A 25,561-nucleotide genomic window follows, 5' to 3' on the forward strand; every position below is an offset into this window, starting at 1 on the left:
TGCCTGGGTGGCTCAGCAGTTTAACGCTGCCTTTAGCCCAGGGCCAGATCCTGAAGATCCAGGATCTAGTCCCACGTCGGGCTCCCTGCATTGGAGGCTGCTTCTCCCTCTACCTGTGTCTGTGTCTGTCTCTCTCTCTCTGTGGCTCTCATAAATAAATAATCTTAAAAAAAATAAAACACGAGAGTGTAAAAAATAAATAAAATTAAATTAAAAAAATAAATCAAAAAAAATAAAAAATAAAAAAATAAATAAAAAAATAAATCAACAAAAAGAGACAGAAAAATCAATGAAAAGACACATCAGAAACAACATGGGAGTGTTTTTAAAGCGTTCGGCAAAACTGAATACCAGTTGTCACAATAATCGCAATTATCGTCCACAGGTCCTGTACCACAGAGTTCCGGGAGGTTCAGAGAAATGTCCTGTTCCAGGCATCCTCTGGTTCCAGTGGCAAAGCCCTTGTAGGCGGTGCTGAATCCAGCTGTGTTGTCAATGGGGGGAGGCCTCCCCGATTCTTCATTCTTCTTGAGTGAAAGGACTTCTCCACTGTCAGCATTTCCACCATGGTTTCAGGGGGCTGCTGGGGTCCCTGGCTGCACACCACCCCCTGGCCTCTGCACCCTACAAGGGCCTTCACCTTCATCCTGGCACCTAGGCCCGCCTCTGACTCACAGGGGGGCCTCACAGTCTCCAACCATGGGCCCTGTGCACAGTGAGGACTTCGTGAATCCCTCTCTGTATCAGAAAGGACTCTCCACGCCGCCATCAACAGAAGCGCCCCTCCAACTGGTTTGCTGGAAGACAGAACCTTGGAGGGATTGATCAGGCTTCAGGCGTGGCTGGATCTGTCAGCTCCGATGGTGCCAGCCACACCGTCTAGACCCCTCCCGGTCTTTGCTCTTCCTCTTGGGGGCTTGGCTCTCCTGCAGGCCCTCCCTCATGGCAAGGCTCTGCCACCAGGAACTTCAGCCACCCCCAACGGAACCAGAGCTTCTGACCACAGGCTGACCATGACCCGAGCCAGGAATTGATTCTCACAGGACTGACCCAGGTCCTGTGGCCATCACCGAATCACATACTGAGGCGGCAGGGGCAGCATGTTCGCATCAGTCGGGCCTCCTTGCTGAGAGACAGGCAGTGGCCTCAGCAGAGGAGGGCTTTTTGTTTTTATTTATTGATTATTGTTTAAGATTGTATTTATTTATTTGAGAGAAAGAGAGAGAGCTTTAAGTAGGGGAGAAGCCGGCTCCCCACTGAGCAGGGAGCTTGACTCACAACTTGATCCCAGGACCCTGGGATCACGACCTGAGCCGAAGGCAGATGCTTCACCCACTGAACCTCACCCTGGGCGCCCCAGGGGGAGGGATCTTTAAACCAGTAATGACAGAAGAAATGAGAGCACAATGAGGGTTCGCCACCATCCTTTTAGTTTCCTTCCAGAAGGGCCCCTCAGCCTGGGACCCCTGGGAAGGACAGGGCACCCCAGCTCACTAACTCCTCCTCACACGGGCCCAGGTTGTCCCCACCACCTGCCACCAGGGAAGGGGAGTCACTACAGCTCTGGTGCCCCCGAGGCAGCAGGGACTTAGAGGCGTCAGGCTCTCGGCTGAGGCACAAAGCAGGCTAGCGGCCCTTGGGGGATGGCCGCAGGGGCAGGTGCAGGTGCGGCAGGAAGGGAGAAAGAGCACCCCAACCTCAGGCCACTTCCTGCGTGTCAAGCTCCTTGCCTCCACCCCCACACCCCCAGCTCGAGGGCAGCGGCCCCTCCACCTCCTCTTTGCGGTGCTCCTGCCTGTCTCTCCCTTATCTCTCCCCGCCTGATGCTGCCACTCCTCTCCAACCTTTGTACCTTGCTCCAGGCTTGTTTTTATTCTGGCCCCGGATCGGGGCTCACTTTCACTCGGGACTCGTAGGGGTGGCTGCCTCACCATGTGCACTGGGAAGTGCTCCCGCTTCGTGGGGCTCTCCCTCATCCCCCTGTCCCTGGTCTGCATGGTGGCCAATGCCCTCCTGCTGGTGCCTCAGGGCAAGACCAACTGGACAAACATCAGCAACCTCAGTTTGCAAGTGTGGCTCATGGCTGGCTTCGTCGGAGGGGGCCTGATGGTGAGCGGGTGGGCGCCCCGCTGTGGGGTCCTGGGCTCGAGTGGGGTGGGGTGGGGGGTGGGGATGGCAGTCTGGAGGGACCTGGGTCCTCCCACCGCCCTCAGACACCGAGGGCCTGTGAGTCCTGGGGGAGGCCCAGGGGCCTGAGCTGAACATCCAAAAATCCAAGGGTAAAGGGAAGGAAGGAAGGAAGGAAGGAAGGAAGGAAGGAAGGAAGGAAGGAAGGAAGGAAGGAGTCCCCACTCCCTGTCCCTCCCTGCCCTGCGGGGGCGTGGGGAGGGTGCCACGGGCAGCAGATGCTATCGCCGCATCCCTCCCTCTCCCTCGGAGGCTAGAGGGAACAGCTGGCCCTGTGGGTGGTGATCAGGGCTGGATGATAACGGGCATGGAGGCTGGGTGTGAGCACCTGGAGCCAGGAACAGGATCACAGCTCTGTTCATCCTGCCTGTTCCGCCTCCCCGTGGTCCCTCTACTCTCCGCTCACACTTCTGGATGCCCCCCTCCATCCTGGGGCTGCCTCGACTCAGAGCTCAGGTGTGCATGGTGGGGAGGGTGCCCCTGCCCTCGGCTTCCTGGAGACTCAGATCTGTCAGGAGTGGGGTTGACGAAGTGGGGGGGAGGACGACACACATCTCAGAGACCTCTTCATCCCCACCCTGACATTTGGGGGAACTTCAGGGTAGGTTAACATGGCCATGGGATGTCCCCAGCTTGGCTCCTCACTCCTCAGAGGACTCACGGGTGAAACTCCCCAGGCAGGGCTCCCCTGGGCCTCTCTGGACACAGTGACTGTCCTCCCTGCACCCTCACTCAGCACCACACTGTGCCCCTTCTCCAGCCCTGGCCACCCCTATCTCCCCATGGTCTAACCGGTCTAACCGGCCTGCCTCAGGGGAGACCCCCCACGCTGCCGGCACCCCTGCCCAGGACATTCCTGGCCCCTCTCTTCCCACCTCCATGCCCCAGCTGCTCTTAAGGAGACTTTCTCGCCTGTGTTCGCAGAGTCCCTTAGGCACCGCGGGGACTAGGGCCACGGCCCTGCTCTCCCTGGAGCTGGCACTCCCTCTAGGACACATACAGCATCCAGAGAGCGCGAATGCAAGCCCTGTGGCTAACCAGTCCTGCCCAGTACTTGACAGGCACTCGGTTAATAACCTGTGAGCAGTACACAAAGGAGTAAGATGATTTCAGGCAAGACAGGCCCTCCCCACCCCCAGGAGACCAAGCAGGTGTGATGGCAAAGAGCTCCTTCCTAGGGCAAGGGGGGTTGGGCGTGGGGTGGGGAGTGGGCAGTGTTCATAGCATTTTCTTTCTTTCTTTCTTTTTTTTAAACATTTTTTTAAATTTTTTTATTTATTTATGATAGTCACAGAGAGAGAGAGAGAGAGAGGCAGAGACAAAGGCAGAGGGAGAAGCAGGCTCCATGCCCCGGGAGCCCGACATGGGATTTGATCCCGGGTCTCCAGGATCGTGCCCTGGGCCAAAGGCAGGCGCCAAACCGCTGCGCCACCCAGGGATCCCTCTTTCTTTTTTTTAAACATCACTTTCTATCCCTTTGAATTTCATTTCTAGCTAAGAGAATGCTTTTTTTTTTTTTTTTTTTTTTTTTCAGATTTTATTTTTTATTCCTGAGAGACACACAGAGTGAGAGGCAGAGACACAGGCAGAGGGAGAAGCAGATCCCTTCGGGTAGCCAGACATGGGACTCAATCCCAGGACCCTGGGATCACGCCCTGAGTGGAAGGGAGATGCTCATCCACTGAGTCACCCAGGCACCCGGAGAGTATATATTTTTGAAAATTTTAAAACTTTTTTCCAAAGAGAGGAGGGGAGGGGTCAGGGGAGGGGCAGGGGGAGATGGAGAGGGAGAATCCTAAGCACACCACCCCCATTCCCACCCCAATGTGGGGCTCAGTCCCATAACCCTGAGATCACAACCTGAGCCCAAATCAAGAGGCAGATGCTTAACCGACTGAGCCACCCAGGCACCCCAAGAATATACTTTTAATTTTTTTTAAGTAAACTCTATGCCACACATGGAGCTCAAAGTCATAACCCCAGGACCAAAAGTGGAGTGCTGTACCCACCGAGCTGGCCAGGCGCCCCTGTTTATAGCATCTTCAAGGAAGACCTCAGTGAGGTGACATCTGAACTGGACCCCACAAGACAAAACGAAGGAAGCTACACCACAGCCGAGGGTGGGCAGGTGGCTGGCAAGTACACAGCCTAAGCTGGCACATCTGAGGATCGTGTGGGCAGCCGGGGCAGTGGGGGTTTAATGAGATGAGCCCTGAGGCAGGCATGGGCCAGAGCATGTAGACCCTTGTGAAGAATGGGGATTTTATTATAACTGCAACAGGAAAGGTGCCCCGGGTGGGGGGGGGGGGCTCAGTCGGGGAACATCTGCCTTCTGCTCAGGTCATGATCCCAGTATCCTGGGATTGAATTCTGCATCTGGCTCCCTGCTCCGCGGGGAGTATGCTTCTCCCCCTGTTGGTGCTCCCTCTCTCTGTGTCTCAAATAAATAAAAAAACAAACAAACAAAAAAGTACAACAAGAAACTATAGAAGGACCTTTTACCTTGTTTTGAGCTTTTGAACTATTTTAAAAAAGATTTTATTTCTTTATTCATGGGAGACACACAGAGAGAGAGAGAGACAGGCAGAGACACAGGCAGAGGGAGAACCAGGCACCATGTAGGGACCCCAAAGCAGGACTTGAACCCAAGTCTCCAGGATCACGCCCTGGGCTGAAGACGGTGCTAAACTGCTGAGCCAATCAGGCTGCCAGCTTTTGAACTTTGTTTTTTTTTTTTTTTTTAAGATTTATTTATTTACTTATGATAGACATAGAGAGAGAGAGAGAGAGGCAGAGACACAGGCAGGAGAAGCAGGCTCCATGCCAGTAGCCCGACGTGGGACCCAATCCCGGGATTCCAGGATCGCGCCCTGGGCCAAAGACAGGCACTAAATCGCTGAGCTACCCAGGGATCCCCTGAACTTTTTTTAAAGTCATACGGACGAGCGCCCAGATCCTTAGCAGACAGCCCAGCAGATTTTTACAAAGCGGACCTCCCCATGCACCCAGCACTCAGACCAAGACACAGTTCATTACCAGAATCCCAGACGTGCCTCCCATGCCAGGCACGACCCCCACTAGAGTCCCCACCACCCTGATTTCTAACCCCATGGGCTAGTCTTGCCCATTCAGCGCTTCATATGAATGGAACCCTGCAGGGTAGCAATTTTGTGTCTGGCTTCTCCAGCTCAACATATGTGTGTGAGGTTCATCCGTGTCATTATACAGAGGCGTAGTCTGTTATTTCTTGTGCGTTCCAGGGTGTGCATACACTGCAATTAATTTAAACATCCTACCATTGATGGGTGTTTGCATAGGCCCCAACTTGGGTTTATTGCAAATAATGGTGCTATGGACATTCCCACAGATGTTTTTAGGCGAACTTCTGTTTGCATGACTGTTGGATGGATACTTAGGAGTGAAATGGCTGATTCCTTTCTTTTTTTTTTTAAGATTTTATTTATTTATTCATGAAAGACACAGAGGAGAGAGAGGCAGACACACAGGCAGAGAGAGAAGCAGGCTCCATGCAGGGAGCCCGATGCGGGACTCAATCCCAGGACCTCAGGATCACACCCTGGGCCAAAGGCAGGCGCTAAAACACTGAGCCACCCAGGGATTCCCGAAATGGCTGATTCTTAAGGTGCGTGCAGGCATTCAGTGCTCATGGATATTGCCAAAGGGTTTTCTGAAGTTCTTTTTTTTTCTTTAAAGATTTTATTTATTGGGCAGCCCCGGTGGCGCAGTGGTTTAGCACCGCCTGCAGCCCAGGGTGTGATCCTGGAGACCCAAGATCGAGTCCCATGTCGGGCTCCCTGCATGGAGCCTGCTTCTACCTCTGCCTGGGTCTTTGCCTCTGTCTCTCTCTCTCTCTTTCTCTGTGTGTGTGTGTGTCTCGCATGAATAAATAAATAAAATCTTTTTTTTTCTTTTTTTTTTAAGATTTATTTATTTATTCATTCAGAGAGAGAGGCTCCCTGCGAGGATCCAAGGCAGCCACTCAACCGCTGTGTCTCTCATGAATAAATAAATAAAAATCTTTTTTAAAAAAAGGAACTAAACACTTTGGCTAAGAAAATAGAAATCTCAAAGAGGTAGGTCAATGGAAATTGGTAAACCCCAAAAGCAATTCTAGGTGTCTTTGGATCTGGGGGCTTTCCAGTTAAGCATCCCACCCAGAGGGCCACTGCTGGTTCTGCTGGGAGACATGGAAGAGCAGACAGGGAGTATCTGGAAGAACTCTACTCACTTTGGCAGGTGTTTCTATGACGTCACGAGGAATGAGATGACAGAATTAAACCCTCAGCCCCACCCGTAGAGAGGAATGAAATGATGCCTGGTACACTGTGTGCCACACAAGGCACAGAGAGGCAAAGATCAAGACAGCTGTGGAATTCCAGAGATGGGCAATTGGCAAAGAGCCTGGTGTGGTGCAACAAGATAAGGCCAGAGCCAAAGTGAGCAGCCTCGAACGCCTTCCCCAAGCTCAATCTCTCTCTTTCTCTCTTTAAGATTTTATTTATTTATTCCTGAGAGACTCAGGGAGACAGGCAGAGGGAGATAGCAGGCCACCTGCGGGGAGCCTGATGGGGGACTCAATCCCAGGACCCCGGGGTCACGACCTGAGCCGAAGGCAACCATTGAGCCATCCAGGCATCCTTCTTTTTCTCTTTTAAATATTTTATTTATTTATTATTTTAGAAAGAGAGACAGCGTGTGCAAGAGTGGGGGGAGGGACACAGGGAGAGGTAGAGGGAGAATCTCAAGCAGACTCAGCACTGAGGAAGGAACTGGACATGGGGCTCGATCCCATGACCCTGGCTGGGATCATGACTTGAGCTGAAACCAAGAATTGAGTCTCAACCAACTCAGCCCCCCAGGTGCCCCCTCCTAGAATTCAGACTTTATGTCTCCCTGAGGAGATCCTGAAGGATTTGGGCAGAGAAGAGACCAGTTGAAAGCTAAGTTCACTCTGGTGGTAGCAACGTAGGATGGAGTGTGCGGCAGCACGGGAGCAAGAGATTCAGACATCTCCCAGAAAGGTGGAGAAAATGTCATCCTTCGGGGAGGTGGTGGGGGATTGATCGTCCAGACAGGTTCAAGAATCATTAAAGGAAAACTTGAGGGGCACCTGGGGGGCTCAGTGGTTGAGCATCTGCTTTAGGCTCAAGGCGTGATCCCAGGGTCCTGGCATCGAGCCCCATTGTGGGCTCCCCACATGGAGCCAGCCTGTGTCTCTGCCTCTCTGTGTCTCTCATGAATAAATAAATTTTTTTTTTTTTTAATAAAAGGACCAAGATTGTAGGTTGGGGGTCCCTGCACTGCCCATCAGGGCATTCACCAACTTTCTCCCCATCCGCTCCACATAATCCCAGCTCACCAGACACTCCAACACCATTATTCCTTTCTGCCACGGAGATTTATTGTTATTGAGCATGTACTGAGCCAGTCTTGACCTGAAGTCGATCTGGCATTTCATTAAATCCTGAGAACAGCCCTGTGAGGTGGGTTTTGAAGACCCAGAGAGATGAGGCCATCCCTAGAGTGTGAAGTGAGCACAGGGTTGGCATTAATTGACCCCAGGCCCTCTGACTACGGTTCAGCTGGGCACCTACCAGGCGCCAAGATCTATGGAGGATATCGTACATTGGGCCCTACCCTCTTGGAGGCTGCAGATAAGTAGGCACGTCAATGATGATATAAGTAAAGGCAGGAGGGAAGCGCACTCCAGGAGTCAGGGAGATAAGGCCTTCCTACAGTCCAAAGGGCTGATGTCATCCCAGGCAGCTCCACGGGGAGACTAGCGGCCTGCGACGCCCCTGCAGTAAGGTGTGGAGGATGTGGGGAGCGGAGGGGGGCCTGGCTGTCATACTGATCCTCCTCTACAGGTGCTATGTCCCGGCATCGCGGCTGTTCGCGCAGGGGGCAAGGGCTGCTGCGGCGTGGGCTGCTGCGGAAATCGCTGCAGGGTAAGATTCAAACGAGGGCGGGATTGGGAAGACCCTCTGCATGGATCTTCGCAGAGCCACACCTGTGGCCACGGTCCCCCACCAGCTGCGGGAGCTCCTCCTCAGAGTCCCAGCTACGCCCCTGCACTTGGCCTCAGTGGGCATACAGAGGGGCGCTACAACCTCCGACCGACCTCCGCAGCCTCTGGCTCCAGGAGCAGCTAAGGCCCAGCCCCCGGGTTTGCAGGGAGGGTTTTTTGTTTTGTTTTGTTTTTTTAAGATTTTATTCATTTATTTGAGAGAGAGAGAACGAGCACGGGAGCACGAAAGGGGGCAGATGGAGAGGGAAAAGCAGGCTCCTCGCTAAGCAGGAAGCACCACTGGGAGCTCGACCCCAGGACCCACGACCATGACCCCAGTCGAAAGCAGATGCTTAATGGACTGAGCTCCCCAGATGCTCAGGGAGATGTATTTTGCATGCGCCGGGAGCCCTGCGAGGTAAGGTGCAGGCGCGGGAGAGGCGGCCTGCTCACTTCTCCTTCCATGGCACATCCAGATGCTGCGCTCCATCTTCTCCTCGGCCTTCGGGGTGCTGGGTGCCATCTACTGCCTGTCAGTGTCGGGAGCCGGGCTCCGAATCGGACCCATTTGCTTAATGAACGGCCAGTGGGAATATCACTTCAAAGACACCGAGTAAGGCTTCGCTTGCCCCTCTCTGCCCCGCCTTTCCCACCTGGATGCCCAACCTGCAGTGGGGGGGATGCACCTGCGCCAGGGCCTCCTCCACGTGGGCCACATGAGTAAACCTCCCTGGACACCTGCACAGGGCTGCAGGGAGGGCACACCCTCTCACGTGACCCTGCCCCCCCTCACCCCCACCCCGCAGAGGCTCTTACCTGCTCAACCATACTTTGTGGGACTTGTGCGTGGAGCCACCAGGTGTGGTCTCCTGGAATGTGACTCTCTTCTCGCTGCTGGTGGCCGCCTCGTGTCTGGAGGTCGTGCTGTGCGGGATACAGCTGGTGAACGCCACCCTCGGTGTCTTCTGCGGCGATTGCAGGAAGAAGGAGGTGGGGCATAGTGGGGGTGGAGCTGGAGCGAAAACCTCCTTGCTCCCTGGCTGCGTCCTCACTTTCTCTTTTCCGCAGGGCACCCCTCAATGAAGTTCCACTGATGTTGTGCTCCCTCCTGGATGCCCGACTGGCCCACCTGAACCTGGAATAAACTTTTGAACTCTCTGTTCGGGTCTCAGATGATGCCCTCTGTGCATGGAGGGCCCCAAGGCCTCCAGCCACACAGGGCCTCCGGGTGCTCCTGTTTGGGACCCCCCCCCAAGTGTCCTTAACAAGTAGTTATTGGCCTGTTAGAATGCGCTCACATACAGTGCCAAACAAGACAGGCAAGTTCCATATGCCCAAAGAATTTAACAACCCAGGGGTGTAAGAAGGGTACACATTTTTTTGACAGCCAATACATTACTTCACTTTTTAAAAAAACACGCTGGTGATGGGATAGGTATTAGCTGATGGAGGGACTTTTTAAAATAAAATAAAGTCCAAGAAAGTGAAATCAGAGCCGAAGTCTGGTAAATGGACAAGCTATCCAGGTAGCTGGGGGGTTACAGGTGGAGACCAGCAAGGACAAAGGTCCCAGGCAGAAATCCGTACGTGGAAAAGCCACTTTCATTTTTTTAAAAAATACTTTTTATTTATTAATTTGAAACAGATAGAGAGAAAGAACAGGAGCAGGGAGAGAGGGAGAAGCAGGCTCCTCACTAAGCCAGGAGCCTGTTGTGGGGCTTGATCCCAGGACCCAGAGATGTAACCTGAGCTGAAGGCAGATGTGTAACCATGGGAGCCCCCCAGCTGCCCCAGAAGAGCCATTCTTTAACTTTTGTAGGAAAGAAAAGGAAACGGTGAAAAAGACAAATTAGTCTAAACTCTAGAAAATGAAAGCTTAGGGTGTTCTAATGTTGCTGGCTCCTAATTTGGTAGACATTTCTCAACCTGAGGTCACTGGTGGTTCAGAAAGGAAAGACCCTGAGCTCTTAACGAGGACAATATGTCTGCAGACACCACCATCAGACGCAAAATTGTGTTCAAGGGCACTTTTTCTTTTTTTAAAGATTTTTATTTATTAATGAGAGACCAAGAGAGGCAGAGACACAGGCAGAGGGAGAAGTAGGCTCCATGCAGGGAGCCTTAGGCAGGACTCAATCCCGTGTCTCCAGGATCACGCCCTGGGCAAAAGGCAGGCGCCAAACTGCTGAGCCACCTAGGCTGCCCTCAAGGGCACTTTGCTGGATGAAGAGTCCGTGACTTTCAGGGGCCTGCCTGGCCTCCTGAGCCCAAACCCAAATTTAGGCCTGACCCAATGTCGAGCTAAGAGGAAGACAAGGAGACGCAGCTTCCTACCTCTAAAACAAGCGAGACCACAGCAGAGACAGAGAAGCTATAATAGGGAGCGAGCGCGGTGGGACTGGCGGGGGGCCCGCGACCTCCTTAACTGCGGCAGCAGAAGAAGCGCACGTCGTTGAGGGCGGTGTCATCCTGGAGGCCCATCGGGGGCTCCACCTTGGTCTGCAGACCGCACACGCCTTTGGGGCAGGGCTTACTCCATTTCCCAAAGTCACCCCAGGCCAGGCCGGGCCTCTCCAGCTCCGTGCTGTCGGAGCAGCGGAAGCGTACGTTGTTGGCAGCCGTGTTGTCCCCGAGGGTCTGGCGTGCCTCCACCCTCAGCGAGAAAGCCACCAGAAAGCCACCGCCAGGGCACCACAGGGGCTCACTCCATGAGCCCCACCTACAGGGCAAGGGGAGAAGCACAGGGTCTGAAGTCCCCTACCCCGCCCCTCCATCCCTACTCGCCCTGGGGGCTTCTCAGCGGGGGGCTGCACCACGGGGGTAGGGGGGTGGGTTTCCTCACCTGACCTCCAGCAACTCCCCACCCACTCCTCGGAGGTCTCAACTGCCCCACAGCCCTGACCTTTTAGCCTGTTAGCTAGAAGGGTGTGTGTGTAACAGAGAGGAAGGGGCTTATCCACATCCTCTGGGGTCCTTGGCCCTGGCCCCACACCTTCCAGACTGGGACTCCACCACCTGCGTGTTGCGCTCCGCATTCCCCCGTGAGCAGTGCAGTCGAATCCCGTTCAAAGCCGTGTCATCTCTGGAAATGCCTTGGGGGGGCTCTTCCTGGGCAGGGCAGGGAGTGGGGGGAACGGAGGGGTAAGGACCCGTGAAAAGATTGCCATCCTCTGTTCCTGTGCACACGTGCACAGGGTCCTGCGTCTCCTCCCCACTCCAAGACCTAGGCCTGAGCCCCTACCTTGAGCGAGAACCCACTGGCAAAGAATCCATCAGGACACATCTCCGGCCAGGCCCAGTCGCCCCAAGGTCCCCCATTGGTCACCTCGATGACCGACGTGTAGTCACTCAGGTGGTCAGCTTGTGCATTTCTGCAGCAGGTGCCCCACAGCAGCACCAGCAACAGCAGCTTGGCTGCGGCCCCCCTCTCCATCCTGTGGTCTCGGTGAGCTGAGCTACTTGTGTGCATTTATAGCACCACTGCGACCGAAGACCGAAGACTCTGATTACGGAAGGGCCTCCTGGATTAAGTGACACCCGAAACTAATCCATTCCAGGAACCCTGCAGACTCCACTTTCTATTCCGCAGATGATGGGACTGGGGCTTAGAAATGGCAAGCGACTTGCCTATGGTTGAGGTCAACAAGCCTGGAACCGCTCCCACACTAGGAAGCAGGAGCTAAAGTCCAGGGAGAGAAGTGATGGACAGGATTGGTCAGAAGCAACCTCAAGGACTCCAGAATTTGAAAGAGCGTTAGAGGGAGAGATGGGACAAGAATCCAGGAACTGGGGGAGGTAGAAAGCTTCTTCTTAGTAATTGGGGCCCTGACTCCCAGAGAATCCGGGGCACCCCTTCCCCCAAAGAGAAAATATACACAGAAACGATTCTAGGTAGTTTACAGGGAGGGGATGGAGAACGCCTAAGAGCAAAAGATGCTGTTTCTTCCATCACTTCCATGTCCTTTCCCTGAATGTTTTCCTAGCTATGACCACCAGGTGGAATCCTAATTTGGGAAGGAAAAAAAAAAAGACCTGAATTTGTCAGGGGGCGAACCCCGATTTGCCTGCTCTTCACACTCTCCTGTCTTCATGGGAGCCCACATCAACGTGGGGGAAACAGAGGATACATTTTCCAATGGACCTTGAGCTCTGTGAGGGCTCTTTTGTCTTCTTGAGAACTAGTACAGGGCATGGATGCAAAAATAGTTCATAAGGTTTGGTTTGAAGAATAATGTGGGTGGCATGCTTGCCCAGAATATGCAACTCTTGATCTGGGGGTCATGAGTTCAAGCCCCACATCAGGCAAAGAGATTCTTTAAAACACACACACACACACACACACACACACACACACACGAGATGAATAACTGAAGAACCAGAAGCAATCTGGAGTTAAAAAAAAAACAATGAAGCCACAAAAAATATAAACATTCAAAGCCTAAAGTAGGGATGCCTGGGTGACTCGGGGGTTGGGCACATCTGCTTTTGGCTCAGGGCTGATCCTGGAGTACCCGGATGGAGTCCTGCTTCTCCCTCTGCCTATGTCTCTGCCTCTCTCTTTCTGAGTCTCTCATGAATAAAAACAAATAAATAAAGCCTAAAGTCTAAAGCATCCAGATGGAGATAGGTCCCTTGAACACGGAAGAGTGAATTTAGAAGTGGGCGCTTCCTGGAATCCCAGGTGCCCTATGTTTGAACCTAACACGTTAAGATTTATGGAGCAATTGTGGTAAACTTTTGCATTTACAGTGTTGGCACATACGTTATCATTTAATCCTCAGATGCGATCGACAAAGTACCTATTATTGTCCTCAGTTTACAGTGGCCAGAATTCAAGCCCAGAATTAATGTCGGGCCCCCACCATTGCTCAGTGGGGAAACTGGTTCTCGGGGCCTTTCTTCCTTCTTCCTACAACCTGGCCCTACACGGAAGGCAAACGCAGAGATGTGTGGTTGGTGCTGAATCCCCCCCCCCCAAATCTTCTCCATTCCGTGAATCCCCCCAAATCCTCTCCATCCGGTCCTTCATCGCTGGGATGCTGCCCTCTGGGGCAAAGGGCGCCGGGGAAGGGGACTTGGTAGGTTAATTATTAATTAACCCTTAGCACCTCAGCGTACCTCGGGCTTCTCCCGAGGAGACGGAGGGACAAGGGCTGGCTGGGGGCCGGTGAGGGGCGATGGCGCCAGCAGCAGGCACTGGGGTCGCGCTGCTGCCGCTTGTCTCGCGGTGCTGGTTCCGCCACGCGATTCCCCTCGCGGTCCTCCTGCTGCTGCTGCTCTACATCTGGGCCTGGAGCCTGCGTGAGTGTCCCCTGCCCTCGGCTGCCCTGGGAGGAACCGGGAAGCTCCGCGCGGGCGCCCCGAGCCCCCTCCTCACTGCTCGGCCTCGCCCCTCCCCAGAGGTCCTCCCGGGCTGCAGATCGGGGGCACAGTCGTGTGTCCCCCAGGGCCCACCGCCGGCCCAGGTATGCTGGGGACGGGGGTGGGATCCGGATCGCGGGGAGCCCGGCCAGGTCTAGGATCCGGGGAGGGGGTTGGTCCTGCTCCCAGTGTCCCCTTTCCCGTCAGCAGCAGGAGAGACGCCAGGCCGACTTTAGGAGTCACGTCTGCAGGGCGCGCCCGGGCTGCTCCGCGCAGGAGGCCCCGCAGGCCAGGGGTTCTGCTCCCGCCCCCTCCCACCCGTGTCTGCCCCCAAGGTCCCGCGGCAGTCGGGCCCCCCGGAGGCCCCCGAGTGGGAAGAGCCTCAGTGCGCGGGCCCCCAGGGAGCGCTGGGCCGCGTGGTAGGGCCGTTCCGAGCCAGCCTGCACCCCGAAGGCGATGTGGCGTTGCCGCAGTACCTCGCGGGATGGAGGGCGCTAGTCAGGTGAGTGGCCTTGGGTCCTCCACCCCGGGGCCCGCCTCCCGGGGCCTCCCCCGCCCGCTCTCCAACCACGCTCTGCCTGCCCCCGAACACACAGGTTCCTAGCTCCCCTCGGCTCCATCTTCGCCTTCGCCACGAGCGAGGCCTCTGCCAAAGTGATGGCCCTCGAGGCGCGGGTGCACGGCCCGGAGGCGGCGCACTACTCGTCGCTGGCGGCCATGGCGGCGTGGGAGCGGCGGGCTGGCCTGCTGGAGCCGCACGGGGTCGCCCCTCGAGACCCCGCCGGCTCCTCGGGCTCGCGCACACTGCTCCTGCTGCACCGAGCGCTGCGCTGGTCCCAACTCTGCCTCCACCGGGTGGCCACCGGGACGCGGGGCGGGCCGGACGCCGGCGCGCAGTGCAGCGACGCGTACCGCACGGCGCTGGCCCCGCACCACCCCTGGCTGACCCGTCAGGCCGTCCGCCTCGCCTTCCTCGCCTTCCCCGGCCGCGGCCACTGGCTAGAGCTGGCGTGCCCGGGCGCCGGGGAGGCGGAGGCGCGGGCCGCGCTGGCCCGGGCGGCGGGCACCCTGGGGGATGTCTACAATCGCACGCAAGGCTTGCTGGCCAAACTCGACCTGCTGCAGCTGGCCTGAGGCCCCCGGAGCCCCAAGGGCCGCGCGTCCAGCCAGCCAATGCCCCGGAGGCGGGCCAGGGGCGGGGCCGCCGAAGCCACGCCTCCCTGTGACGCCACCGCCTGGAGGGCCCGCCCCTCCCGCTCTGCGCAGGCGCGGGGCCCGGGGAGGTGCCGCGCGGAATAAAGAGCATTCCTAGCGAGCGGTGGTGGATTTAGGGCGTCTTGTGTGATGACAGCAGGCGCTTAAGGGAAATAGAAAACAATGAATGTGGGAAGATGTGTCATCCCTGTTCCCGGCAGCCGAGCGACTCACGCCAACCCCCCCCCCCCCGCCCCGGGGCCGCTCCCAGCCACTCCCAAGGCTGCCGTTGCCCACTGCGTGCCAAGTCTCCGGCCCAGACCTGCGCCCTGAGCCCCCGGCCGCGTCCAGCCGGCTCCTTCCTGAACGCCTCCATAGACGCCGCAGGTGCGGCACGTCCAAGCCCTGCACCTCTGCGTGTGTCCCCCGTCCCTGCCCATCACTAGCACCCTCCCCTGTCTGCTACCCAAGCCTAACACACCTGTGCGTCAGGCCTCACACCGGAGCAGGCAGAGCAGGTGCTCAGCTCATAACGTGTGTTCACGAAAACACGTCCTTGGGCACGCCCACGAGAGTGAGCATGAAAGCAGATGGCCGTGTCACACGATGAGAGCTCTCAAGTTGGGAGTCCAGCCCACTTTCCCCTGCACCCCAGAATCCTATACATGCACCTCCTGATTAGATACCTTCGCCTGGATTTCTGCTAGACATAACAAGCCTAACATGTCCAAGACTGAGCTGCGCATACCCTTTCCTCCCCGCCCCCACCCCCCAAATACTTCCTTCGCGGCGGAGTCTTTGCCAACTCAGTAAATGACCATTCATTCCATTCTTCGAGGTCCTTAAGCCAAAAACTTTGTAGTCATTCTGACTTCTGTTTCTCTTGCATCACACCTTCATCTAATCTGTCAGAATCTCACCGTTTCCCACGATCTCCGCTGCCATCACCCTTGCCAAGCCAACTTTATTGCCTGGATTATTACAGTAGTCTCCTAATGGACTCTCTGCCCCACACTTGATTCCCCTATTGCGTATTTTCAAAATAACAGCCAAAGTAATCTCTTAAAATATAGATCCTATCACATCACTTCCCAGCTCAAAACCTTCCAGTGGCTTCCTATTGCACTCAGATAAAAAAAAAAATTTTTTTTAATTTAAGCAGGAAATTTTCTGGCTCGTATTTTCAATTGAGAATGATGAAAAGCTTCATAAAAGTCCTGCATGATCTGACTCTGTACGAGCTGAGTTGAACTCTTCCGAATTTCATTCAATATCTCAGGCACGATCCTGCCTCAAGATCTTTGTACTTGCTCTTCCCTCTGTCTAGAACGCTTTTCCCCCAAATAAAGAAATTACTTCTCTCCTTATATCCTTCTGGATTTTACTCAAGTGACTCCTCAGGGAGACCTTCCCTTGTTATTCTTTCTAAATTTTACACACACACACACACACACACACACACACACTTCCTGTTTCCCTTCTCTACTTTTTTTTTTATTAATATGAGTCACTATGTAATAACATGCTGTATATTGTACTTCTTTGTTTTGTTTTGTCTCCATTAAGAAATGTAAGCTGCATGGAGCTGAGAACTTCTGTCCATTTTGTTCCTCCATTGCTTCAAACAGTGCCTGCCACCTAGTAGACATTCAATAGCTTTTTGTTAAATGAATCTATGAACATTCAAAATGGTTCTGATGGCTGGAGCCAAGAGTCAAAACGAAAAAAGGAGATTGCACAAGGATGCAAATGTACTTAATGCTGCTGAATCAGACTTCAGAAATGCTTAAGATGCAAAATGGTATATGTTATTTATATTTTACTACAATAAAAAATTTTAAAGTAAAGAGGAAATGTGATTCTGGACAGTTGGTCAGGAGCCATTTCAACGAGGGTGTTATGTGGTATTTAGAAGACTATTGTAGATTCATAGGAAGACCGCTTAACACAAGAACAGCAAAATACACATTCTTCTCAAGTGCACATGATATCCTCCAAGAGTGACCATATGTCAGGCCTCAAGAAAGTCTCAATTTTAAAAGATTAGGGAGGCCTCAGTGGTTCACTCGGTTAAGTATCCGACTCGATTTCAGCTCAGAGTCCTGAGATCAAGCTGTGTGTTTGCCTCTGCACTCAGTGGGGAGTTTATTTGAGATCCTCTCTCAATCTCTCTCTTTTCACAATTTTTAATAAAGATTTTATCTGTTTGACACAGAGAGAGAGCACATCCAGAGGGAAGGGGTAGAGGCAGAGGAAGAAGCAGGCTCCACACTGAGCAGGGAGCCCAATGCAGGGCTCAATCCTAGGACCCTGAGATTATGACCTGAGCGGAAGGCAGACACCTCACCCAGGCACCCTCAAAAAATAAATCTTTTTAAAAAATGAATTTTAAAAGATTGAAGTCACAATAACTGAAATGAAATGAAAGTAGAAATCAGTAACAGGAAGGGATTTGAGAAATTCACATATAATGTGGAAAAGAAACAACATACTCCTGATCTTTTCAAAGACCCAACTTCTGTTTTATTTTATTAAAAAAATTTTTGTTTACTTATTCATGAGGGACACAGAGACAGAGAGAGAGAGGCAGAGACACGGGCAGAGGGAGAAGCAGGCTTCATGCAGGGAGCATGACGTGGGACTCCACCCCAGGTCTCCAGGATCACACCCTAGGCTGAAGGCTGCACTAAACCACTGAGCCACTGGCGCTGCCCCCAACTTCTGTTTTAATTGGTTCCATTGTTTGCCTTCTATTTCATCTATTTCCACTCTGATCTTTATTATTTCTTTCCTCCTGCTTTTCTTTAAAGTTTTAGTTTGTTCTTCTTTCTATAGTATCTTAAGGATTTTAAAATAGGCCTTCAGAGCGACAAGTTTCCATCTGAGTACTGCTTATGCTGCACCTCTAAGTCTTGATATGTTTTATTTTCATGATCACTCATCTTAAAATATTTGCCTTGTGATTTCTCCTTTGACCCACTGGTTGTTCAGGGGTATGAGGAAGTGAAAAGACAATCTATAGATGGGAGAAAATATTTGCAGATCCTGTCTGATAAAGGCTTAGTATCTACAATATAAAAAAGAACACTTATGATTGAACAATAAAAAGATAACCCAATTTTGGGGCGCCTGGCTGGCTCAGTCGCTGGAGCATGCGATGCTTGATCTCCAGGTCGAGAGTCAGAGCCCCGCCTTGAGTGTAGAGATTACTTTAAAATAAAATAATATAGGGCACCTGGGTGGCTCAGTGGTTGAGTGTCTTTGACTTAGGTAATGATCTTGGGGTCCTGGGATGAATCCCGCATGGGGCTCCTTGCAGGGAGCCTGCTTCTCCGCCTGCCTATGTCTCTGCCTCTGTGTGTCTCTCATGAATAAATAAAATCTAAAATAAATAAAATAAAATAGGCTAAGGATTTGAATAGATATTTCTCCAAAGAAGATATACGAATAGTCAATTAGCATATGAAAATATGCTCAACCTCACTAATCATTAAGGAAACGGGTGGGGAAGCTATCCAAGATGGCATTTCACGCCCACAAGGATGGCTAAAATTAATTTACAGTGACCATGAGTGAGATGTGGAGAAATGGGAATGCTCATGCACACACACTGGATTGGCGGGCCATCCCACGGGGCAGTTGCTATGCAAAACTATCATTTCATCAAAATACAAAGTATAGATGCAAAGTATAGAGTCCCTACACGACCCAGCAGTTGTACTCCTCGCATACAGAGCTAGGTATACACCTAAGAGAAAGCAGAGGTGCGCTGTCATTGGCATTCAAAGACGCTCAGGGCGTCCCCAGACTCTGAACTACAACTCCCATCAGGTTACGTCAGCCCCGCGACGCTCTATGGGAAGCGTAGGCCGCGCACACGGTCCCGGGAACTTTTCGGTTTGTAGGCTGTCCACAATGCCATCAAGCGCTCACTGTCGCAAAAGAACCTCACCTGTACGATACTTTTTCCTCCCGCCGTCAAGCGTGACTTAGCTGCGTCCACAGACTGCTTCCCCGCGGGACTGAAGAGAGTGACGGGGCGCTTTACGACAGTTGCTTTGTGGCACTGCCGGGAGAGGAAGATGGCGGCCACCTTGCTAACCGCTCGAGGAGCGGAGTCCGCGCCGGCCTGGGGTGCCGAGGCCATCACCCCGGACTGGGAGAGCCGGGAAGTCTCCACAGGGGTGAGGAGGCACTCGGAGTCCAGGAGATGCGCGCAAGGCGTGAGGCGAGGGAAGGCGGAGGCCTGAGAGGGTTGGAGAGCTGGAGGGCGGGGGCAGGGACGACGTATCCTGAGGATGCCGGAGACGAGTGTGGTACCTTAGGGGCGGGAGGTGGGAGGGAGGCGGGAGCGCGGAATCCTGGGCCCTGCGGGACGAGGGTTTAAGGCCGGGAGGGGCCCTTGGGGATTTGAGGATGGGCGTTGTGGTATTCTTGGGGTGTTGGGGGACCCCCGGGAGATTGGATAGCGTGCGCCGGGGGCTGCATTGAGTGGTCATTGGAGGGGTGTGTGCTGGAGAATGGGAAGGGGCCCACCGTCACCCCTTTCTCCTTTCTCCCAGACCACCATCATGGCCGTGCAATTTGAAGGGGGCGTGGTTCTGGGAGCCGACTCCAGAACAACCACTGGGTGAGCTCTGGACGCAAATCGGCAGGTCACCCCGTCTTTCCCTTCCTTCTTCGCCTAGCAGTCCATCCTTACCCTATACAGCGCCCTGTGGGAAGGGAGGGTTCTCCCCTCCTTGGACTTGCGGATGTATTCCAGCTCCTACTACTTTTCAGGCCCCCACTCACCCTCTGGTGAAACTTTTGTAAAAGTCTGCCGTCTGCCGTCCATCTGGCTTCAATTTGGCAGGAAGCTAATGGCAAATGCTGGAATTTCGACTCCAGAGCCCCTGGAGTAGGTAGAAGCTGGATGGAGGTGGGAGACAAGGGGGATCGCTCCCTCACTGTCCTGCCATCCTGCAGGTCCTACATTGCCAATCGAGTGACAGACAAGCTGACCCCTATTCATGACCGGATTTTCTGCTGCCGCTCAGGCTCAGCAGCTGACACCCAGGCCGTAGCCGATGCGGTCACTTATCAGCTTGGTTTCCACAGGTACTTGTGGGCAGGGGAGGAGCCAGTATGTGCTGAGAGTGGGGACCTGAGGGGCTGAATGGTCTGACTCCCAGGTCCTGATGCTGCCTTTGGTGTCACTCTCCTCACCCCCTAGCATTGAGCTAAATGAGCCTCCACTGGTACACACAGCAGCCAGCCTCTTTAAGGAGATGTGTTACCGATACCGGGAGGACCTGATGGCAGGAATCATCATTGCGGGCTGGGACCCCCAAGAGGGAGGGCAGGTAAGAAACTCTACCCCCACCAGAGTACTGGACCCATGCCTTTGATCCTTTCCCCACTCCAGTCATTTCCGTTTTATTTTTTCTTTCTTTTTTTTTTTTATAAGACTTTATTTATTTATTCATGAAAGACACAGAGAGGGAGAGGCAGAGACACAGGCAGAGGGAGAAGCAGGCTCCATGCGTCCCCCAATGCGGGACGCGATCCCAACTCCCCAGGATCATGCCCTGAAGGCAGCACTAAACCACTGAGCCACCCGGGCTGCCCCATTTAGGTTTTCTTCCCAGTCTCTACCTCATTTACTCTTAACTGCCCCCCCAGGGATCCCTGGGTGGCGCAGCGGTTTGGCGCCTGCCTTTGGCCCAGGGTGCAATCCTGGAGACCCGGGATCGAATCCCACGTCGGGCTCCCGGTGCATGGAGCCTGCTTCTCCCTCTGCCTATGTCTCTGCCTCTCTCTCTCTCTCTCTCTCTCTCTCTGTGACTATCGTAATTAAAAAACAAATAAATAAATTTAAAAAAAAAACTGCCCCCCTAGACCAATCCCACATGGACCGCTTGTATGTACATGTGTTGCAGAGGGTACAACTGGTGACTCTGTCCTCCTTCCATCCGGCAGGTGTACTCGGTGCCCATGGGGGGTATGATGGTAAGGCAGTCCTTTGCCATTGGGGGCTCTGGGAGCTCCTACATATATGGCTATGTCGATGCTACCTACCGGGAAGGCATGACCAAGGAGGAGTGTCTGCAGTTCACTGCCAATGGTGAGAACTTGGGGTTTTGGGCCTGTGAACTCCAACCCTTATGTCCAAACCAGGCCAATATTCCTCATTTCTTATAGCAATGCCAGGATCTGAGTCTGACCGTAGATTTCTTCTTTTGTTCACAGCGCTCGCTTTGGCCATGGAACGGGACGGCTCCAGCGGAGGGGTGATCCGCCTGGCGGCCATTGCAGAATCAGGGGTAGAGCGGCAGGTACTTTTGGGAGACCAGATTCCCAAATTCACCATCGCCACTTTGCCACCTCCCTGATTCCTGGAATCCTAGGCTACAGTAAGCGATAACCCATAGTGACGTAAAATTCAATAAACAGTTTGTCTAAAAGAATCTGCTTTGAGGATCTTTTCTTCACCTCGAGCCTGCATTTGTTTGGCCCACACTGGTGTATATGAACCTCTGCTCTGAGCTGGGAGGCAGTTGGAGACAAGCCTTTGCAAAAGTGATTTTCCAGCCTCCTTTTCTTTCTCCCCACTCGCTTTTCTTCACCATAGCCAGGTCCTTAGGATACCAAGGTGTGGTTGAAATAGGAGCTCCTGGGGATCCCTGGGTGGTGCAGCGGTTTAGCGCCTGCCTTTGGCCCAGGGCGGGATCCTAGAAACCCGGGATCGAATCCCACGTCGGGCTCCCGGTGCATGGAGCCTGCTTCTCCCTCTGCCTGTGTCTCTGCCTCTCTCTCTCTCTCTGTGACTATCATAAATAAAAAAAAATAAAAAAATAAAGAAAAAAGAAATAGGAGCTCCCATCCCCTTCCCTGCTCCATCCCAGGGGTGATCTCAGAATCCTGACCGAGACCGAATCACTTCCCCTAGGCCTGCCTCCTGCTTGTCATCATGGGTAGCTCCTGACCCCAAGGCCAGAGGACACCGGATGTCCAGCACAAGTTCACAGTCCCCTCTGCCCACATTTACTCTCTGTCACCTCATCTTGTCAGGAGCAGCAGTGTGACTACGTTGGCTTTGAGGGGAAAGGTGGACTTTGTTTGCAAATAGAGTCCGAGGTGAATGTCAGGTGGGGAGGGGGCCCTGAAAGCTGTCATTCCCTTGGCAATGTGATGGTGAACCAGTCTTCAGCCCCTACGACGGGGGCTGCGAGTTGACTCTAGCCCCCCAAGGCCGTCTGCATTCAAGCCGGGGACCTAGAGGAGCTCAGCAGTGTTCATTCATGGTGCTCGGTGTTCTCGGTCTCCCCTGTTTTTCCTCCACTCCATGGATAAGGGAACTGTACAACCACATTTGAAAACTTTGTTCTAGAATGTGATCCAGCTCTGGAGGATTTTCAAGGTTACAAGAGAAGCTTCCTGAGGAGGTGAGGGGTTCTGGATTAAGCGAAAAAAAATAGAGGGTGTCTGATCCCAAACATGTACCTCAACCTTAACCGTAGAGAGGGACACCGGGGTGGCTCAGTCAGTTAAGTGTCTGACTCTGGATTGAGGCTCGGGTCATGATCTCAGGGTCATGGGATCAAGCCCCACATCAGGCTCTGCTCTGAGCGGGGTGGGGGTGGGGTGTCGACTTCTCTCTCCCTCTTGCCACCAATCCCCCCCCCAACATGCCCATGCTCGCTCCCTTGTTCTCTTTTCCTCTCTCTCTCAAAAATAAATAGATCTCTTAAAAAAGTAAGTAAATAACCCATAGAGAGAAGAGAAAACCTTTGATTTTTCTGTAAAACCTGTTCACCCAGCTGTCCCTTAAGGTAGGTGTCTTTGATTCCTCCCCCCCACCCCCAGCTCTGCGTTGAGCCCAACAGTTGGTCCCTCAAACTCTACCCACTTCTCGCCTTCTGTACGTCACTCTTCCGTAAGTGATGCTACATAATTTCAGGTGTGCAACATAGTGATCCTAAACAGCGTTAATGTGCTCACTCCACACCCCTGTCTTGACCCAAGCTGCCATCAGGGCTTGCCTGCAGGATGGCAACAGCCCCCTCCATGACCTTGCCGCTCCTGCATCTGCCCTTCGGCAACCTTTTCACATAGAACTACCGGAGGGATCTTTAGATGTAAGGCAGAGCCTGTCGCCCCCTGCTTGACCTTCCTTGGTGTCTTCCCATCCCATCTGGGATCTAGGATCATATTTTAGGTCCTTATCATGGCCCTGCTGACCCAGCAGTTACCCCCAGTGTTGACGCTCTGGTCACTGGCTTTTTTTTCTCTTCCCTAGGACCTCAGGGGTTTTGCACTTACATTTCCTGTTTTTCCTGCCCAGGACTCTTCCGTGATTTTATTTTATTTTCTTAAAGATTTTATTTACTTATCTATTCATGAGAGACACACAGAGAGAGGCAGAGACAAAGGCAGAGGGAGAAGCAGGCTCCCTGTGGGAAGCCCGATGTGGGACTTGATCCCAGGACCAGTGAGCCACCCAGGTGTCCTGATTTTTTTTTAATAAACTTTTTTTTTTTTTTTATGTTCATCTCTCCACTCACAACTTGAACTCACAACTCGAGATCAAGAGTCACATGCTCCACCGACGGAGCCCGCCAGGCATCCCATAAAATAAACTTTAAGAGCAGTTTTAGGTTGACAGCAAAACCGAGCAGAGGTTGCCCGCCCGCCGATGCCTGCCTTCACGCTCAGCTAGCTACGCCCCCACCCCGCCCACCATCCGTCACTGTCACTATCGCTGTTGCCATCCTGAACCAGTGCATTGCAGCCATTACAGCAAATCCGCACGACACAGGGCTTCCCAATTTTCACAGGCTCCTTACCATTCAGGTCTCAGCTCAAATGACCCCCTTATCAGAAAGTTCCTTCTCGACTACCTGGGGTTCAGAAGCATCCCCTCCATCCTGCCCTCCCAGCACCGTGTAATTTGCTTCCTAGCATTTACTGTTCTCTCTCCCGGCTCGTGTGTTTATTTACTGTCTGAGAAGAGGAGGTTCCCTGCCTGGTCCACTGAGGCAGCTTCATTGCCTGCGGGACTCCAGCCTTTCCACACTGCTCACCACTCTTAACCCTGGGCTCGATTTTGGCACACCCGCTTCAGCCAGCTCCACCTGGGCCCCGTGTTACATGAGCTGCGTCATGTTTACTCCCCACTGCGTCCGCTCCCGTGGGTGCTGCACCCCCAGCTCAGCATTGCGACCCAGCCCCAGGGCCTCAGGCTCCAGCCACTCCCCGCACCCTAGTACGCTCACGTGCACACAACACTTGGTAACTCTGGGTACATTTAATGACAACGTCACGGGGAACCTGGGACCACACGGATCATGGAGAAGCCTGGGGAGGCAGGGTGGCAAGGCGCCTGCTTGTCCCCATCAGATGGTAGAGTCGTTGGCAGATGCTAGGTCATGCAGCTGGTGGCGGAAGGAGAGTCGGGCTTTCCTGGTGAAGTAGGCGCCAGACCCTAAAGATGGAGTCCCTCCCTCGGCCACAGTGGGGGCAGGAGCCGGGCTGGGATTTGGGTCTGGAGGGACAGCGGGATCCAGGCCTGAAAGGGAGATTGGAAGGGGAAGAAGGGTGTCGTGGGTCAGTGTCCTTCCTTCCGCAGTGAGGAGGGAAGAGGCCAGGGGGTCCTGGGGCAAGGAGTGGGGATGATGAGACAGCAGGGCTGCTTTCACTGCCTCTGACCTATGTACTCACGCAGAAGGGCCCCCGATGCCCTGCTGTCACTGTCTTGAAGGTGTTAATATATATATATTTTTTAACCAGGGGCTTCACCTCCTCATTTTGTACTGGGCCCTGCAGGGTATTTAGGCAGTCCCATGGGAAAGTCCACCTCCCCCCAGGGAAACAAATGATCCTTTTCCCTTCACTGGTTTAAACATTTACCTTTCTCCCCAGACAGAGAGAGCCCCCCGTTCTCCCCAGCCCCCCCCATACCTGCTCCTCTTTGAGTCCCCTGCTGTCTCCGGCACCCACACCATGGGAAGCACCATGCCCACTTGAGACCCATCTCAACAGTGGAGGAGACCCGGGATGCTGGCAATGGCCAGGAGGGCCCCAGGGGGAGGGGTGTGGTTTCCAAGCCCCCCCCCCCGCCCCCCGCACTGTGGGCCAAACTACCACTTAGCCTCAGACCGCCTGGTGATTATAGGCGCCAGGGGGTGGAAGGAGGAGGAGAGGGAGGACAGAAGAGGTGGACAGACACCCCATTCAAACACCTATTCTTTTGTGCCCCCTTCATTTGCGGGCACTCTCTGATCTCCAGGGAGAAGCAGGAGGACGCCAGAAGGGGGGTGGAAGCGACAGATGGACGGACAGACACACAGATGCAGAGGAAATCCACTGTAGCCATGCCTGATGACTCGGTGCCCACCTGGATGCTGCCTGGGAGTCATCTGTGTTCTTGAATGAGAATTCAGAATGCCCAAGTTGTAAATAAAATAAAATAAAATAAAATAAAATAAAATAAAATAAAATAAAATAAAATAAAATAAAAAATTTAAAGATTGTATTTATTTATTCATGAGAGAAGCAGAGACTCAAGCAGAGGGAGAAGCAGGGTCCCTGGGGGGAGCCCGATACAGGACTTGGTCCCAGGACCCCAGGATCACCCCTGAGTGGAAGGAAGGGAGATGCTCAACTGCTGAGCACCCCAGGTGTCCATTTCTTATTTCTAAAACAATTTGAAGTGAAAATTTCCACGCAGTTGAATACTCACTCATCTGTGTACAGTTCTCTGAGTCCCAGGGCATAACTGCCCCAATCAAGATACTGGTCTTGTCACTA

General features: G+C 53.5%; 5 protein-coding genes across 7 annotated transcripts; 3 read left to right on the forward strand and 2 right to left on the reverse strand.

Moving 5' to 3' along the window:
• Positions 1–1,861: 1,861 nt before the first annotated feature.
• TM4SF5 (transmembrane 4 L six family member 5) lies at positions 1,862–9,373 on the forward strand. Its single transcript, XM_077892989.1, has 5 exons — positions 1,862–2,109; positions 8,076–8,156; positions 8,692–8,828; positions 9,022–9,205; positions 9,284–9,373. The coding sequence occupies exons 1-5, from the start codon at positions 1,933–1,935 to the stop codon at positions 9,296–9,298; spliced, it is 594 nt and encodes a 197-aa protein (XP_077749115.1). The 5' UTR covers positions 1,862–1,932; the 3' UTR covers positions 9,299–9,373.
• On the reverse strand, positions 6,880–13,293 carry VMO1 (vitelline membrane outer layer 1 homolog). Of its 2 annotated transcripts, XR_013376655.1 has the most exons (5): positions 11,457–13,293; positions 11,208–11,323; positions 10,550–10,934; positions 9,032–9,180; positions 6,880–8,786 (listed from the first exon to the last, which is right to left on the reverse strand). XR_013376655.1 is itself a non-coding variant. In XM_077892988.1 (3 exons), exons 1-3 carry the CDS (start codon positions 11,682–11,684, stop codon positions 10,637–10,639), a joined length of 642 nt encoding a protein of 213 aa, XP_077749114.1. In that variant the 5' UTR covers positions 11,685–13,293; the 3' UTR covers positions 10,244–10,636. The 2 variants fall into 2 exon arrangements, 1 of the variants encoding a protein (XP_077749114.1); XM_077892988.1 differs by lacking the exons at positions 6,880–8,786; positions 9,032–9,180 and having other exon boundaries at positions 10,244–10,934.
• GLTPD2 (glycolipid transfer protein domain containing 2) lies at positions 12,998–16,624 on the forward strand. Of its 2 annotated transcripts, XM_077892986.1 has the most exons (4): positions 12,998–13,516; positions 13,616–13,680; positions 13,912–14,078; positions 14,173–16,624. In XM_077892986.1, exons 1-4 carry the CDS (start codon positions 13,393–13,395, stop codon positions 14,708–14,710), a joined length of 894 nt encoding a protein of 297 aa, XP_077749112.1. In that variant the 5' UTR covers positions 12,998–13,392; the 3' UTR covers positions 14,711–16,624. The 2 variants fall into 2 exon arrangements, with proteins under 2 accessions (XP_077749112.1, XP_077749111.1); XM_077892985.1 differs by having other exon boundaries at positions 12,998–13,680.
• Positions 16,625–18,795: 2,171 nt separating this feature from the next.
• PSMB6 (proteasome 20S subunit beta 6) lies at positions 18,796–21,219 on the forward strand. The gene is made up of 6 exons (XM_077892987.1): positions 18,796–18,954; positions 19,333–19,400; positions 19,739–19,870; positions 19,986–20,115; positions 20,732–20,876; positions 21,002–21,219. The coding sequence occupies exons 1-6, from the start codon at positions 18,853–18,855 to the stop codon at positions 21,142–21,144; spliced, it is 720 nt and encodes a 239-aa protein (XP_077749113.1). The 5' UTR covers positions 18,796–18,852; the 3' UTR covers positions 21,145–21,219.
• A 2,821-nt stretch (positions 21,220–24,040) lies between these two features.
• On the reverse strand, positions 24,041–24,785 carry C3H17orf114 (chromosome 3 C17orf114 homolog). The gene is made up of 2 exons (XM_077892994.1): positions 24,713–24,785; positions 24,041–24,320 (listed from the first exon to the last, which is right to left on the reverse strand). Exons 1-2 carry the CDS (start codon positions 24,783–24,785, stop codon positions 24,148–24,150), a joined length of 246 nt encoding a protein of 81 aa, XP_077749120.1. The 3' UTR covers positions 24,041–24,147.
• Positions 24,786–25,561: the final 776 nt, after the last annotated feature.

Source organism: Canis aureus, chromosome 3, assembly GCF_053574225.1.
Source record: "Canis aureus isolate CA01 chromosome 3, VMU_Caureus_v.1.0, whole genome shotgun sequence".
Taxonomy (NCBI): Eukaryota; Metazoa; Chordata; class Mammalia; order Carnivora; family Canidae; genus Canis; species Canis aureus.